Source organism: Phacochoerus africanus, chromosome 13, assembly GCF_016906955.1.
Source record: "Phacochoerus africanus isolate WHEZ1 chromosome 13, ROS_Pafr_v1, whole genome shotgun sequence".
Classification (NCBI taxonomy): Eukaryota; Metazoa; Chordata; class Mammalia; order Artiodactyla; family Suidae; genus Phacochoerus; species Phacochoerus africanus.
In genome coordinates, this window is record NC_062556.1 from 9,520,238 (window position 1) to 9,536,786 (window position 16,549).

The following is a 16,549-nucleotide window of genomic DNA, read 5'->3' on the forward strand; positions in this document are numbered from 1 at the left end:
CCTGGTCCTGTCTGGAGTCCTTTTTTCTCTTTTTTTCTGTCCAGTTATGTGGGGCGTTTCCTGCCCTTTTCGGAGGTCTCAGGTCTTCTGCCAGTGTTCAGTAGATGTTCTGTGTGAATCATGCTACATGTAGATTTTTTTTTTAGTGTGTTTGGTGTCTTACCTCTCTGCCATCCTGCTCTCCCTCCCATAGATTTTAAATCTTCTCTAGCTTTCTTGTAATACCGAATTCAATGCAAATACTACATAAGTTATTTTAAATGCAGTGTAAATGCTAGTTGCTGGTGCATAACAAATGTAAGTATTGCTTTTCGGAACTTTCTGGAATTTTTTTTTTTTTTAATTGCTACACCTGCAGCATATGGAAGTTCCTGGGCTAGGGGTTGAATCGGAGCTGCAGCTGCTGGCCACAGCCAGCAACAGCAATGCCAGATCCAAGCTGTGTCTGCAGCCTACACCACAGCTCACGGTAAAGCTGGATCCTTTAACCCACTGGGTGAGGCCAGGTATTGAACCTGCATCCTCATGGATACTAGTCAGATTCTTAACTCACTGAGTCACAACAGGAACTCCTTGATTTTTTTTTTTTTTTTTTGAGTACTTTTGATCTGTAGTTGGTTGAATCCTTGGATGCACAACCCTCAGATAGGGGGTAGACTGCACAGGGGTGGAAGGCAAGAGGCCCAGAGTCAGATGTGGCTGCAATTCATGGTCCAGTGGTGCAGCCATAAGTCACTTCCTCAAGCCTCACTTTCTTGTCCTCCCAATGAGAATAGAATGTAGCTCACTGATGATTCTAGAAAAATACTATAAAAATGTTCTTACAACACTTTAAGAAGAGTGAAATGTAAAAGAAATCCCCCTACCCATCACGGTAATGCCTTCAGCACAGGTCAGGCATCCAGAAAGTTAGTGAAGGTCTGCAGATGACAGCCTCACTTTCATGTAAAACTTTATTTGGGAGGATGTCGGCAACAGCTTATTGCAAGAGCTGCCTTGGAGATAAATCTTCCCCAGGAAGCAAGGTTTTTCACTTAAAGGATGAAGCATGAAAATCACCACGTATTTTATAGGAAAGAAAGGATATATTTAATAGATATAAATTTATTTGCCTTGGCAATTATTTATTTACAATTGATTGATACCAACAGTTGAGGTAAAAAATATACATGAGGTATAAATATAATATTTAAAGGCAATATCATATTTCATTTCCATTGGCAAGATAACAATGAGTAAAATACTGTAGTATTTGACAAACAAGCTCGATGCATCTTTTCCCCCTTTTTAAAAAAGATGCCCTGTGTTATTAATGCAGGAGTGATGTGATTAGCATGTGCATAAAAATTAAAAAGTCAGGTAATGTGAAGAGGAGGGGAGTCGGAAATACAGTCATGTTTGTTTTTATTCTAAGTATCCCCTAGGTCCTAGCTTCTCAGAGTGTGGTCTTCGGGCTGGCAGCCTGGACAGCCTGGAAGCTGTTCAGAATGCAGAATTTCAGGCCCATCTCATACTCGGAATCAGAGGCTCACTGTCACAAGATCTCCAGGTGACCCATGTGCTGCTAAGGCTTTCCTGTTCTAGGCGACACACCACCATTCTTCCTGTGTGCCTGTCATATTTCCAGAAACGTAGCGCCCCGTCTATGGAGTAGGACCAGCGTGAAGCTAGATTCAAATCCACCAATCTCATCTGTGCATATTAATGTACTCCGGCATATATGGTTAAATGAAGATATATGCCAGAAGTGCATTTATTTTGCTCATAGAGCACTGCCGCCGAAATAGAAAATTATGGGTTTGCTACCACCTTCTTAGGTAGGCAAGGAAGCCAAAAATTCCTAGGTCATAATTCAAATAGTATGATTTTACTTGTACCATATAGAACCATATATAGCACTTTTATTCTTCTCAAAAGAACTGCACATTACGGATAAGAGAAAGCATGACATAAATGCATAAAATACAAAAAAAAAAGGAGAAATCACTCATTTAAGTTTTTTTTTGCCTCCAACACCAATCGCTAAATTAGGATATCGATCTCTCCCTGATATCAAACACAGCAAAAGCCCTCTACGGCTGTTGAATTACAATAAAAAACCAACTTAAATCCATTAGCAATTAGTTAAGGAGAGTCAGTTTGCTTAGTCTATGCAATAATAGATAAGGTTGGGTCAAATGCATAGGTGGCTGACTGGCTAGAAGAAACATGAAATTAACAACCCTATTTTTAAAAACGAATTGAAGAACAGAGTTTTGGTCTTAACGTGTCCGACTGCAGATCTCATGAATTAAGAAGCATCATACATGCAGTGTTAGACTTCCCTGCAGCTCTAATGGTCCAGGACTTACGGCCATCATCTCCCTTTAAATTCAGTGCAACACATTGGGAAGAAAATGCCAGTCAGCTGCGACCACACAGGCCACTGGTCAAAGAGAACGACATTTAAGAACACTATGAAGTGTATCGATGAAAACGCCATGAATCGCAGAGGCTCCCTTTGGCTGTGAACATGCAGAGGCTCTTACATGCAGCTCTAGTCAGCAGGGACGTAGTGGTTCTGTTTCAGTCGCTCGCGCTGACTCCAGAGGTCCAAGGCCATCTGACATCTCCCTGAAACTGTGTCTGTCTGCTGGCCCCGTGGCAACGGGCCATCAAGCCTTCAATTTGGTAAGGACGTCTCACCCACGTCTTTGCTTTAAAGAGGACGAAGTCGTCTTCTCCGCGATTTTATCCAAGACGCCTCTCTGTTTTTAAATAACACAGACAAACTGACAACATGTAAGAACCATTTAAGGTTACTTTCCTTTGGTTGGCTAATCTTTGGTAGAACATCAGGGCAGACTGAAAAATAGTTTCACACTTTGGTGTTCGCAGTAAATTCTGCAGAGCGTATAGGACTGTGGGGAAGGGGGCCCAGAGCAACTTGGAAAGAACCACGTGAGGAAGGGACTCACCGAGTCAGACGCGTTCCTTTTCAAAATAGGCAATAATATATACAATTGATATTTTACATATATACAGAAGGCTAGAGCTATACACACATGTACATATGCTGTACATTTATTTACAGTTAAGAATATGCTTCTTAGAAGCCTTTAAATAGCAAATTAGGCAATGCACAAGGAATAATCCATTTAATTTTAAGTAACATAGATAAATGTTCTGATTTTTTAAAATATTATATTAGTAGGGATCTAGCCGTCTCCAGGAAGGCTAGGAAAGTTCTCCAAAATTCTCGCATCTTCAGCCGTCCAGCTTCTCCATGCTTCCGTCTTGAGGCACTCACCTTCTCCGTTTCACGCTCTCCCTTGCTTGCTCACGAGCCCGGTCTCTCCCACAAGTGTTTGCTTTCGCTTCCTCTTCGCTGAGTCTGTGTCTCACCGGGGAAAACTCAGATCTTCGTTTCTGGCCCCTCAGCAATGAGGGGCTGAAAAGAGTTTCTAATCCTGGCAACTTCCGCCGCACACAGATGTCCAAAGCTTTTGTTGTACCATTCTGGGGAGTGACCTCTGTGGGGACAAAAATCAGAAAGGAAGTGGGAGAGTCTCTTTCCAAATCACGTCCCTCTGTCAGTGCGCCCGCCTGCCCTCGGGGCTGCTGCTCCGGGAGTCTGGGACCCTCCTGTCAAAAGGGGCCTCAACGCCTTTGCAGCCGAGTATTGCGTCTGTCTGTCCCGTCTTCGCCGGGTGCCTTAAAATGAGCGCGTGAGCTCAGGGGTGATTCAGGCCTAAGTCTAGAATTTGCTTAGAAAACTCAGTTTATATCCACCCAGACCTAGAACTTGGTCCCGCACCGTGAAAGCCCTGACGGGCCTGGATAAGGTAGGGCCTTCTCGAAGGAGGGCCACGGCAGCGAGCAGCCAAGGGGGCTCTTCCCTACCGCGTGCTGGGCCCGAGGGTTGGTGTGGGTTTGCTCGGAGCAGAAGCACAGCCGTGTGACTGGGACAGAGCGGGCGATCGAGGCGCGCACAGGCTGCGGGAGAAAGTCGGAACCTTATCCAGGGCGGAACGAGGCCAAGCGCGGGGGAGGCAGACACGCTTGTCTACGAAGGTGTGTTGATGGCCACGAAGGGAAAAGGCACCGCGAGGTAAGGCCGCAGAGGCGACGCGGGCGAGCGTGCGGGGGCCCGTGCCCGGGGTCCGGAGCGCGTGCTCACCTCAGGTCCACCCTGCAGATGTGGGTCAGCCGGGACTTGCCCGAGCCGCCGGGCTCTATGAGGTACTGCGAGTCCATCACCACGGCCCGCACGCCGCCCAGGAGCGGGGCCTCCTCGTGCTCCACGGAGAGGGACACCAGCGTGCACATCCCTTTGGGCAGGTCTGTCCTCCAGGTCCTGCAGCAGAACAAACCCGCCCGTGAGAATGATGCCCAGAGGGAAAGAACGCCGAGGGTGGCGCCCAGGTTCACCTTGTGTCCTCCTCCTGCCCAAATCCGAAGAAGCCCGGTTGCTTGGATTAAATAAGGAAATGGTTTCCCCGTGAGGGGGGGGGGGGGACGGCGACACAGAAAGGGGTGGAGTGTCCACTGCAGTGGTCAGAGCAGCATCTCCCTGCCTTGATCCGAGATCCAAGACTTGCAGGAGAAGGTACGTGGACCACAAGGCCCCGAGGGGACGAACTCAGCACCCAAGAGGACTAGTAATGAGCCAGACCTGCTTCCTACAATAGGAATTCCTTGGGACCACGGGACAAGAGGTACAAAGTGACCCAGAGGTCGGATGTGTTTTGCAGCTTTCAGGGAGGCTTTCGGAATCGCAGCCGGCGGCTGCGGCGGCTCCTGGCCATTACAAAGGGCGGGCCTGACCATTCTGGAAGGTCGCTTGCTCACTTCATACGGCAAACATCTGCTGGATGTGCCGAGCTCCGGGAAGCCACTAAGGTCACACAGATGTCCAGCCCAGCAGGAGAAACAGACCCACGACGAGAATCCTAAACCACCACAGCAGGTGCAGGGCTGTGGCTGTCTGTGCAGGGCACCCTCTGAGATCAGGTACCGGGGAAGGCTTCCTGGAGGAGGTGAGGGGATGCGTGAGCTGGCCATGCTTAGACTGAAGAAACCTAGACTGAGGGGGACTGCTCCCCCTTCAGATCGCTGGGTGGCTCTTGAGTGGGAGAAGATCCACCCAGCTGATTTGACTCCAGACGGCAGGGCTGTGAAGGCGTGTTTCCCGTCGGTGCGGAGCAGCGCTGTCTCACACGTGCACTCGCCACAAGGGGACGGGGCCGTGTGAGCAGTGGTGAGCTCACTGTCACCGGGGCTGTTCAAGCACAGAGGGGCTCCCACTGGGGAAAAGCGTGTAGATGGAGGTCAGGAAGCATGAGAGCGTTTCCGCTGTGGATGTAGGTGTGATGACGGCGTCTCAGTTACCTGCGTCACAGATCCTATCCGCTTGCTTCGCTCTCGCATCTGTACCTTCTGGTGGGGTCTGTGCACCAGAAAGAGGAACTTGAAAAAAAATTTTTTTGATTTTTTTTAAAATTATAGTTGATTTTACAATATTGTGCCAATCTGTACAGCACAGTGTCTCAGTCATACCCATATATACATTCTTTAAAAAATGTATATTCTTTTTAATATTTAATATTATTTTATTATGTGCCATCATGATCTGTCCCAGGAGATTGGATATAGTTCCCTGTGCTGTTAGTAGGATCGCACTGTTTATTCTTTCTGCACGTAATAGCTCGATGCAGCGACTAACCCAAACCCCCACTCCCTCCTCGCTCCCCCCCCCCCCCGCCCCGAAAGAGGAACTTTGACTTAGAAGGTGGAAAAGGCAAGCCCTGCACAGACGCTTCGCAGCTTTTCCGCGCCTGTGACCATTCTCTTTCCATGCGTGATGTTGTGGTTGCTAACAAAGCGTGAATGTTGTACAGGTTTGTGGGGAAAAAATGGAAAAGGCTTCGGTGACTGTCCCTGAAGATCTTGAGGGACCAGAGAAGGGGGTGGAGTGAGGAGTAAATTGGTGGCCGTGAACGGAGACCCGCCCTGGGTGGACCAGCCCCACAGGAAGACCCCCTGGAGACGGGAGGTGCCTCAGCCCACGCCTCCTCTCTGGGCCTGTCACTTTGTACCTCTTGTCTCGTGGTCCCAAGGAATTCCTATTGTAGGAAGCAGGTCTGGCTCATTACTAGTCCTCTTGGGTACTGAGTTCGTCCCCCTCGGGGCCTTGTGGTCCATGTACCTTCTCCTGCAAGTCTTGGATCTCGGATCAAGGCAGGGAGATGCTGCTCTGACCACTGCAGTGGACACTCCACCCCTTTCTGCCCCCCTCCCTTACTTATTTTCCTCCTAATAAATTCCCTCCCCCCTTACTTACTGTTTCCTGACTTTCTCTCCCTAATGAAACAGAAACCCCGAGCAAGCAGGATCGCGGTCTGTTGGGGTCCCTGCAATGTCCTGGAGCCTCTGCAGTGCCTGGCACACGGCGGACATGGAAGGAGGCACTGGGAACAGCAGCTGGCGGGACTGCAGGGTGAGTGGAAGGAGGGCCTTCCACGCCGGGCCTTGGCCCTCGGCCCCCCTGAGGGGAGGGAACAGGCGGGCTCTGGCAGGGCTCCACCGCTGGGGCTGCCGTCCCAGACCTGATTTCCTGCCTGCAGGAGGGACGGTGTAAAGCTGGACTTGCACGAGATGACTAATGTCCAATAACCGCCCGCTTTCTCCGCCCGCATCCTAAGGCGGCTAAGATAAACACATACACTCAGGGGGAAGGGACCTTTCAAATCCCAAGTCCTCAGGACCACTTCCAAAGGCATAAATAGCCCATGTGAAAAGTCACCTTCAGGTGGCCATGAAGACGACTTTAATAAAGAAACTATTGTAAATACACATTTGGGGATTTCGTGAGTGATTCCTTTTATGTTGCCAATATATAAGAAGAGGCAGTGTTCACCATTCGTTATCGATTAAAAAAAGGATGTATTGACTTAATTACATTTTACGGGGCTTTGCTGCTCTCCTCAGTGCCTGGCCTTTCAGGCTCAGTGTGGACTCCCCGGCCCAGGGCACAGCTCTGCTGTGGACACTTCAATCCAAACCCGGAGAGCAGGGGTCCGGAACTCAACCCACAAGTCTATTAGAAGGGGTGTTTTTCAACGGCAGACACCAGACGCTCAAGCCTTGTCAGGCCCTGGTGTCTTTCCGGGCCTCCGAGTGTCTCAGCAGAGCTGGACCCTCACGGCTGTGCCAAGGTTTCCAGGCATGGCCACGAGTCAGGAACATCTGAAACCGTGAGTTCTGAAGGTGCACACACCGCGGGTGGAGTCACACAGCTAAAGACGTGCTTTCCCAAAGGAGAGACACAAAAAATCAGGAGAAAACCCAGTCGGATTCAGTGTGCATAATTTGGCAGAAACTACGACTGGACAAACAGCAGCTATTCTTGGGACTCTGTTCTGAGGAAATGAACAGTATTTATGGCCTAATAAACCATATGCTCTATAATGAAAGAGGCCGTGAGAGAGCCCAGCAGAGCTGTAAATTGGGTGAGAGAAGCAGGAAGTCGGGCATAAATAAATACAGCCAAGAAGCCAGTTTTCACGGAGGGAGTGAGGGCCTCTGGGTGTTCCCCGCGGAGGCTGCACTTTGGGGGGGTGGGGGGGGACTGTGCCAAAGGCCTAAGGCTGCAGCTCTTATCCTGCTTGTGGAACAGAGGGCCTTAAAACCCCAGAGACGGTCTTACCTGAGAACCACGAAGTCTCTGGAAGGATGGGGCGCCATGCTGTTCAGCACGTACTGGTAGATTTCGGTTTGCTTGTCCAGAGTCTCCACCACCTTCCACTGCACAAAATCCTCATCCCACAGGTGGCGCTCCCTGAGCACTCGATTCAGAACCACCGAGGGGGGCGCTTCCACCTCCACGGACGCCTTCCACAGCCGCAGCGGGTGCCTGTCTCCCACCTTGGGAAAGACACCAGCTAAGGCTCAAGAGGCCCCTGGCCCAACCAAACCACCCCAATTATGTAATTCGGAAGAGTGATTCTGCATACGTCAGGGGTCGCTTTTTTTTTTGCTTTTTAGGGCTGTACCTGTGGCATATGGAAGTTCCTGCGCTAGGGGTTGAATCAGAGCTGCAGGTGCCGGCCTACACCACGGCCACAGCAACACAATACCCTTAACACACTGAGGGAGGCCAGGGACCGAACCCGCAACCTCATGGTTCCTAGTCGGATTCGTCAACCACTGCGCCACGACGGGAACTCCGCCCCCACCTGGTTTTTAACGAGCCCTCCCTCTGAGAGGGGACAGGGGTCCTGGTATTTACATCCGTTATGCAAATGAGAAAACGGAGGCACAGAGGGGCATGTGACTTGCCCTGGCTGAGGACGGAGCCAGGCCTGGGGTCCAGCAGTCTGGCTCCATAGTCTGCAGTCTGATTATGTGCAGTCAGGCTCTAGAGTGGGTCTTTGACCAAGCCCTGGGCACAGAGTGGCCATTTTCAAAGCAAAACAAAGCCCTCAGTGTGAGATGTGGCCCTTTGGGGGAAATTTTTGGCACCCGGAGATTACCTTTTTGAAGGCAAGGTCTGTGTTGTCTGCGCTGGAACATGTGACCCATCCTTTGAACTTCTCCTTGGCCTCCCTCTGGAGGCCCTGGATGAGATGCTCCAGGTACGTGCGGAAAGTGGCCCCACTCTCCTCCAGCTGGGTCCCCAGGTCTTCCAGAGTCGGAGGGTGGATCTCAGCCTCTGCGTATGAGTTGTGAGACTGGGCCACCATCTCCAGCGGGACCTGAACCAAAGACGCGCGGAAGAGCGACACACTGAGCTACGGAAATGCTGAGACAAGAGAGCAAAGCACTGTCGCCCCAAACCTCACTTCAGGCGGTGGCCCAGTGCCTCGGGGCAGAAGAGGTTTCTCTAAGCTCAGTGATAAGGGGGCAGGGGGAGGGCTTCCTGAAGTCAGGAAACCCAGCTCTGTTTGAGGCTATAGTTACTACTCAAAACATCGCCCTGGTTCCGACGCGTGCTTCCCATTGCCCTTTGACTCTACTTGTATTTTTATTCATTTTGACAAAGCCTGGGCTCGGGACACTTAAACTGCACAGACTTAAGGGAAACGTCAAACATGACTTCGAAACAGCTTTACGTCTTTAGCACACGCCTCCCATTTGCAAATGCCAACTTTGCCACAAAAAGTATGTCAAAGTCTAGTGCATTGATTCCTCTGGCACATCGGTGGCTGTATTCATAAGCTGTTATCGATTCTGAGTTAACAGCCACTGTTCAGTGTCTCAGTGTCACACACATATACAAACAGAATCTAATCAAGTCCTGGGGTCAGGTCAGATATACTGCTGTTGGCTGGCTGGCCTGGGACCTGGCACCTGCAGTTGATGTAACTTTTCGTAAAAGCTATCAGCATGCTGGGCCCGGGTGTCTTTCACCACCAAAGCCTCAATCATCAAGCCAGCTCCTCACATTTCTGGGAGGCAGAGACCAGCCCGGTGGAGTGTCCCGCTGTCAGTATAAAATCAGGAACAAACAGAACTAAGACGCGCATGTGGCCGCCCTTCCAAGCATCTCAGCGAGTTCCAAAAACTAAAAGGAAGCTGAGCCTTGTGCTCACCTCGAAAAGCCTGTTGCATTCCACGATCATGTGGGCCAGCCCCTGAGCTGCGGCCAGATTCTCACTGAGGTCCTTCTGGTCCGGCTTCCCGGTGGCATATTTCTTCTGGATGACTCTGTTGGGGGAGAGAGTGCTCAGAGGATCCTAAACCAAGCTCATCTCTTTGTTCCCTCCTCATGCCCAGATGCCACCCAGAGCCCAGACGCTCTCATTTCCACGGAAACAGGACCCCACATCTCAGGTAGTCTGAGTCAGGCTATGAGTCTGACCCTTCACACTGAAAAACCGTGGAAAAAGACAAGGGCAGGGACAACGGTTGGGGGAGAAATGAGTCTATTTTTCCCAAGTTGGAAACAACTTCACTGCAAGCCTGGGCCTTAAATGTAACCTTTCAAAATTAAAAGATTGTAAAATACTACTTTGTGCACCCCCGCTTCCCACCAACACACAGAAAGCAAAACCACACTCCCGGCTTTCTGGCGCACAAAGGACAGCCCTCCGAGCCACTTTGATAATTGTGCGACGCTGAGCCACACGGATCAGGTTGCCTCCAAGCATCTTTCGATTATAAATGACGTGCGGACAGATCCTCAGGCTGAACGATGGCTCGAGGCGCGGGGAACGCCTGGTGGAGGCGCGGGGCTCTCGCTGAGAACAGCTCACCTGGGGGAGCTTTCTTTCTTCAGTAAGTTCAGATGGAAGAGGGAGGGGGCCAGACACACCGCCAGGTTCATGGGCGTCATCTGGTTCTCCTCCACCAGGTCCACCACGTCCTTGAGGAAGCACAGCAGCGTCTGGAGCACCTCCCTGTTCTCGTCGGCCAGCAGCAGGACGGCGGCCTGCGCTGCCTGCAGCTGTTGCTCCTTGGGGACATCTGCGGAAACGAGGGTGCCGCAGCATTAGAGGGACAGGCGTGGGTAGAGCCAGCGGGGGAGGGTGAGCAGGTGCTCCCTTGCTGTGAAGGGCCCAGGGGCCTCGTCATCAACAGAGGAGAGCACGGCCGCTGGGAGGGGGGCCCCCGCCGTCTGAGGCCAGAAGCCCGGGCTTAGCAACGAGGCAGGGCTTTGCCCAGGATGCCCTGTCCTGGCTCTTCACGCTCCAGGAGCATCCCGCCGCCTCCCTGTCTTCAGACGTCTTGCCCGGTCTTGGCCCTCCCCCCACAGCTGGGGCGGCCTCGCTCAGGATGCCCAGGGCTTGGGGAAGGGGAAGCAGGTGCCCACTCTCAGGCCTGGGCCCCTTCTAGGTGGTCCCTGGGCTGGAGAAGGTGGTGGTGGTGGGCGCCGGAAGCAGAATCGGCCCCAACGATGGGAGGGAACCAAAAGGAAAAATGGCAGAAAAATAAGTGCTCCGGGCTGGATTTTGCTGCCCTCTGGCTGTGTCTGGTAACCACCTTTGAGGCCTGACTCATCGCCCTTATTTTTCTCTCTGAAAGACACGTCAGGAGCTCACTTAGTCAACACCGTTGTCTTTCTCAAAGTACCAGGTTCTAAAGCACATCTCTGTGCTCCGAAGGGGTGTGGGAGGAAACTATTAGAATGTCTCATCTTTAAAAATACTGACTGGCTGTGTCCCATGATGTGTACAATATATGACGATATAGCACAGTCTATTTATATTATTAAGAATACGGAGTTCCCGTCGTGGCTCAGCGGAAACGAATCTGACTAGCATCCATGAGGACACCGGCTCCATCCCTGGCCTCGCTCAGCAGGTTAAGGATCCGGCGTTGCTGGGAGCTGTGGTGTAGGTCGCAGACCAGGTTTGGATCCTGCGTTGCCGTGGCTGTGGCGTAGGTCAGCAGCTACAGCTCTGATTGGACCCCTAGCCTGGGAACCTCCATATGCCATGGGTGCACCCTAAAAAAGTAATAATAAAAAACAACAAGTAAGTATACATGCTCAGCTGTTTCCTACTGGTAGGAGTGCCTGACAGAAAAGCTCTTGGCGCTGCTGCTCTAGGGGCTGCGACGCGGCTTCTCCTCAGGTCCTGCCCTTCTCTGTCATCGAGCATCACAGGGCTGGGTGCCCCCTGGCCCCCGCCAGCCAGCAAATCCACACTTCTGGAAAAGCCTGGCTGTGGGCTGAGTGATGTGGAGCCTCTCCCTGTCCCCACCATGTTCACTTGTTTCCTGGCACAAGGCAGACCTGGGTTTGGGAGGGAAGGGCCATTTCATCCAAATGATCGAGAAACCTCTTCCTTTTTTCTCACCCGTACTGAAGCAGAAGCAGAAGCAGATACTACTACTGACTTCCCGCCTGTCCCTGACGTGCTCTGCATTCAGCTTGAGCCCTGGAACTGCTTTTAAATACTAAGCTGTTTGAGATGAGATGCCTGTGCATTGTTTAGCTGTAGCTTGCCAACCTTCTTTTCGATGCTGACATTTTTGAAGCGTCATGTGTCATGGCCACACATCTCAACATCCATCTACTCACTCGTTTCTTTACTGAAGGCACTTGTGAAGGTCAATGATCGGCCCTTAGACGCAGCATTAAATACCTTAGATGGGTATTAGCTCCCATCCTCTTTGACCTTTCTGTGACGCAGGCTCCTGGGTTCCTGCCTCTTTCTTGGCTCTCAGGAGGCCGCGGTAGATGTGCGTTTCTCAGTGCTGATGACCCTCGGACGGTGGCGGGTGGCTCGCAGTGCTCTGACTCCACAGCTCCCGCCCCCTTCCTTTCTGAATCCCCCCAGTCAGCAAGCCTTGAAACCGCAGGGTCCTCTGTGACCCTCCATCCTTCTCTCTCCTGCAGACCCGAGGGTTTCACATATTTTCATTTCCCACCCAACACTCTATTTAGTCCTTTGATGAAAGTCCAAGAGGTAAAAGAGCCACAATTCCCAGTCGTTTGGAAACTGTGACCCCAGACTCTGTCCGGCCTCGCTGCTGGAAGTCACCGCATGTCATCCAGAGCCTCAGTTAGCGTGCTGGCTCCCTGACCCTCCGTTCCCATCTTGTTCACCACTTCTGGATTCTCGGGCCAAATGTGCAGTCCTGATGGACGTTCCCCTTGTGGCACAAGCGAGGCTGTCTGTGAAATGCCTGCTCTTTGCTGCTTTATCTCTAAGATCCACCTCCTGTTCAGGTTTGGGCTGTGATGTGCTCAGGGAGGTGGGTCCTTCCCTCAAACCCAAGGGATGAGCACGTTGGTCTCAGCCAAAGCTGGTGACCCCACTCCTCTTTCTGGAGGTGGGTTTAGGGGAAAAAGGGTAAAATTTCTGGTCTGTAGGACCAAGATAAATGCTCGACCCTTCTGTAGATGCATCTTCCTGATAAAAAGAGACACATGCCCAAGGAGGGGACCTCCTCCGTGCCTCTTGCCTCTGGATGTGGTTTGGGGAAGCCATGACATTGCTAAGTAAGTCGTGGCCGTCCTGCTGTGTGACCGGAAGAGGATAACCCAGGGAGCCTGACTTCAGCCAGTGTCACTGAATTAACTGACTCTGGAAATGTTTAACTCTAGATGTCCTGTCATGTGCGATTATATAATGTCTCTATTGTTCAAACAACTGTTTGTTGGATTTTTGGCTCTGTCTTTACAGCTGAGAGCATGGCAACGGCTCCGCAACACCCAAGGGTTCCCCAGTGATTAATCCATCAAATGCAAACTCTTTGCCCTGATATTCAGTGTCCTTCCTCTGTATGGTGCCAGACTGATTTCTGGAGTCATGGGGTGCTGCAGGGCAGTCCCCCTTCCTGCAAGCCAGACAGATACCCTGCAGTGTCCTGGCATGTGTGTGCTCTGTGCTTCGCTCTGCGTGTGCTCCTCGCGTAGCTCAGTCCTCAGTTGTCACGGCCCCACCAGGTCCTTGTTCTTCATCTCAACTCCCGTGGGTTTTCTTTGTAACCTGATTATGGAATTTCTCCAGTCGTGCTGTGGTGCGGTGGTTAGTGTACACGTCTCGTCTCCCTCAACTGTAAGATGCTAAGGAGCAGAGAGCCATCCACACGCTCTGCAGGGCTCAGCACGGTGCCCTCAACATAAGCGGACTCAGCAAATGTTTGCTCAGCTAAAATAAACGCTGCTTTGATCTGTTCTGTTTTGGTTTTTGCTTGTGAGTCTCACAAAGGGTTAAAAGCATTTATCGCTTGGAAACAATCTGGCTTTAACCTTGGACTAGTGTCAGCCTTAGCCCGGGAACTGATTAAAAGTAAAAACTCATACATGCTACTTCCAAAGCATAGGAGATTTAATTGAAAAATGCAGCTCTACCTCTTACAGCAGAAACATCATGAATTCCCTGTGATGAGGCTCCAGCAACATGTATCATTCATTTCCCTTAACCTATTCACTGTGACAAAATAATATTTATTTAGTGGGTCACCACTTTATCCTGTTTTTACAAGTGGTACTTGTTATAATCCTTTTTGAATCTGCAATATTGTGGACTCCTGAAACATGTTTTGTACAGAATTCCGTGGAGCAGGAATCTTCTTCGCATTGGATCAATTCCATGTCAAAATCTATTTAATGCATGTGTTGCTAAAAACTTAAAAATCCACACACCAAATGTTTCTTCCTAAAGAATTGAGACTTGAACTTAAATATTTATAGTGGACCTTTGAATGACATGGTCTGAACCGTATGGGTTAACAGGATTATTTTTTTCTTTTCAGTGAATACAGTCGGCACTCCCTACACCTGGGGTCCTGAATTGGTGGCTCCAGCAGACTGTGAATCCTGTACTGTGTTTATGATCTGTGGTTGGTTGGACCCTCGGATGCCCAGCTGAGGGTATGGAAAACTGACGATGGGACTTGAGCATCCCGGCAGGTTCTGGAAGGACTCCCACGTGGCTACTGAGGGCCAGTGTATAACCATACCCTAACCGTGAGGAGAGTCACGTGTCTGTTTCTAAGAGCCGCCCCCACCCCGAAATTATCTTTAGCAGGATATGCCTTTAAACCAATAATTGGTATTTTCAACGGTTAATTACAGGGGCATCGGCACTGCTGGGAATTATCAACTTCACATTACTTACGAAGTTCTAAGTGAAAATATAAATTGGCTGAATTAAGCTTAAGCCTTGATTAGGTTTGCTTACTTTCCCACCAATGAAAATACACTTGCCTTTTACTTCCAGTCATTTAACACATTTGGACTTTACACAGCCCGAGGCAATGTTTTCCTTGGATAAAACACCTGTGTACAAAATAAATTCTAGCGTGTCCCCTCTTCACTTTAAATTTATTTTAAAAAGTACACGCAAAGTTAGTTTTATACCTTAGGCAAAACCTAAGGTATATTGAGAAGGGCTGAGAAGGAAGAATTTCCAAATGCAGCCTGGAGGGTTCCACGTCAAACTGTGGACAAAGCTCACTTCTGCAGAGAGGCGTCCAATTGCAACGTCTATCTACGTCTTTATGGGATGGTAATTAAATTACAACGTCTGGCTTCACACACAATCATTAAAACCCCATCTGCGGAGATGGGCCCGCGCGGCTGCACTCACACTGGTAGATGTGCAGGAAGGTCTCGCTGAGCTTGCTGCTGAGCAGGGGCTCGGGCAGGTCGCGGAAGAACTGCTTCACCATGTCCGCCACGTCGTAAGCCGACTGGTCCTCGTAGCTGACATTCTCAGGGAAGCTCTCGTTCATTTGCCGCAGGGCGTGGATCCGCGACTTCACGCCTGACTTTCGAAAAAGACCCACCTGCAACAACGAGCCACAGGGACGGGTGAGCGAGGCCGCCTGCGCCCCGGACGGTTTCTTCCCGCGGCGGACCCCTGGGGCGCTGAGGAGAAGGAAGGGGACCAGCGCTGGATGAGCTGGAATAGCGTCCCCCAACGCGCAACCTGCAAATGACTGATTCTGCTCCTTTGGGCAGGAGTTGAACAGACTTCCTGTCCCCGGACATGAAAATCGGAGTAATACTCCACCTTACAGGGCTGGGGAGAACACACACGACTGTGCTTTGTACTGTGTCTAGTCTCGTCACATAGTAGATGTTATTTTACGCATTCGTTTAACACGTAGTGAATTCACATCCCCTGTCAGGCGTACACTTCTCAGAGGCCTGATGAGCAGCCCAGATGACACTGCCTGCCCTCGAGTGTCTACCCTCTAGTGGGGGGGGTGGGGGTGATGGAGTTGCAGCAATGGAAGGTCTGGTGGATCCCAGAGGAGTCGCCATACCCAGTGCGCTCCCCCCCCCCCACCCCCCAGAGAGAGAGAGAGGTTTACGCTCATGAAACAAAATAATATCAGAGGCACGTCTTTTGATTGCAAGGCCTTACATGCGTTCCTTCTCTGGAACACTTGCCCTGCATGCTTCTCCTATGAGGAGCAGCGGCGCTTACCACTCTGCCTGGTTAGTTATTAGGTCTATAATCATGACGATGGCTCCTGAGTGGCTTTTCCTCGGAGTTCAAGACACTGCCTGATGCCTGCTTCCTCCTCCTCCGCCGCCTGACAAATAAATGGAGCAGGAAGGCGCCGTGGGGACAATGCCCCTAATAGGAACGAGCACGGGGGAGCAGAGCTCTCTGAGGAGGGAGGCCCCTGCAGGGGTTGCTGGAGGCCCTCCACCATCCCAGAGGCGCTGAGCTTCTCCGCGAGCCCAGGCTTAGTGTGAACTCGTACACCTGCTGTTGCTCAACGCCTGGAGGGCCCTGAGTTGTTCCAGATTCTGTCCTTCACCCCCTGTCTCCATCCTCCTCATTCCCGAGGGCTCCCTGGTTGGCCCGTTTCCACGGAGCAGATGGTGGCCACATTCCCAGTGGCTTCTGGAGTCAGCCCTGCTCTTCCTCCTAATACCTGGAGAAACCCTCCAGGCCTCTCGCTGGCTCCTCCGTGTGCCAGGCTGGCCTTACCCAAGTGCAGGTGTCTGAGGAGAGCTCTCTTGGTTGCGGCTATAAATGGAGAGCAGCCCTAATTCTTTTAAATTGTAGTAAGAGCAAGGGAAGAATTCCAAGCAATTAGAAAAACTCAGGTTTTTGTATACGTCAGCTGAATGGACCGTGGGGAGGCGGGGGGGAAT

At 51.0% G+C, this 16,549-nt stretch overlaps 1 protein-coding gene across 6 annotated transcripts in view; it reads right to left on the minus strand.

Moving 5' to 3' along the window:
* Positions 1-1,099: 1,099 nt before the first annotated feature.
* The window catches only part of STARD13 (StAR related lipid transfer domain containing 13), a 220,355-nt gene continuing 204,905 nt past the window's right edge, over positions 1,100-16,549 (minus strand). For 5 of the 6 annotated variants that reach the window (XM_047756346.1, XM_047756342.1, XM_047756341.1 and 2 more), the window contains exons 8-14: positions 15,024-15,222; positions 10,236-10,446; positions 9,573-9,687; positions 8,514-8,735; positions 7,688-7,905; positions 4,160-4,336; positions 1,100-3,512 (exon numbers count right to left, since the gene is read on the minus strand). In XM_047756346.1, coding sequence (XP_047612302.1) covers positions 3,395-3,512; positions 4,160-4,336; positions 7,688-7,905; positions 8,514-8,735; positions 9,573-9,687; positions 10,236-10,446; positions 15,024-15,222 — 1,260 coding nt within the window. In that variant the 3' untranslated portion in view covers positions 1,100-3,394. The remainder of the gene's footprint in view (positions 3,513-4,159; positions 4,337-7,687; positions 7,906-8,513; positions 8,736-9,572; positions 9,688-10,235; positions 10,447-15,023; positions 15,223-16,549) is intronic. The other variant, XR_007131488.1, reaches the window with a different exon arrangement.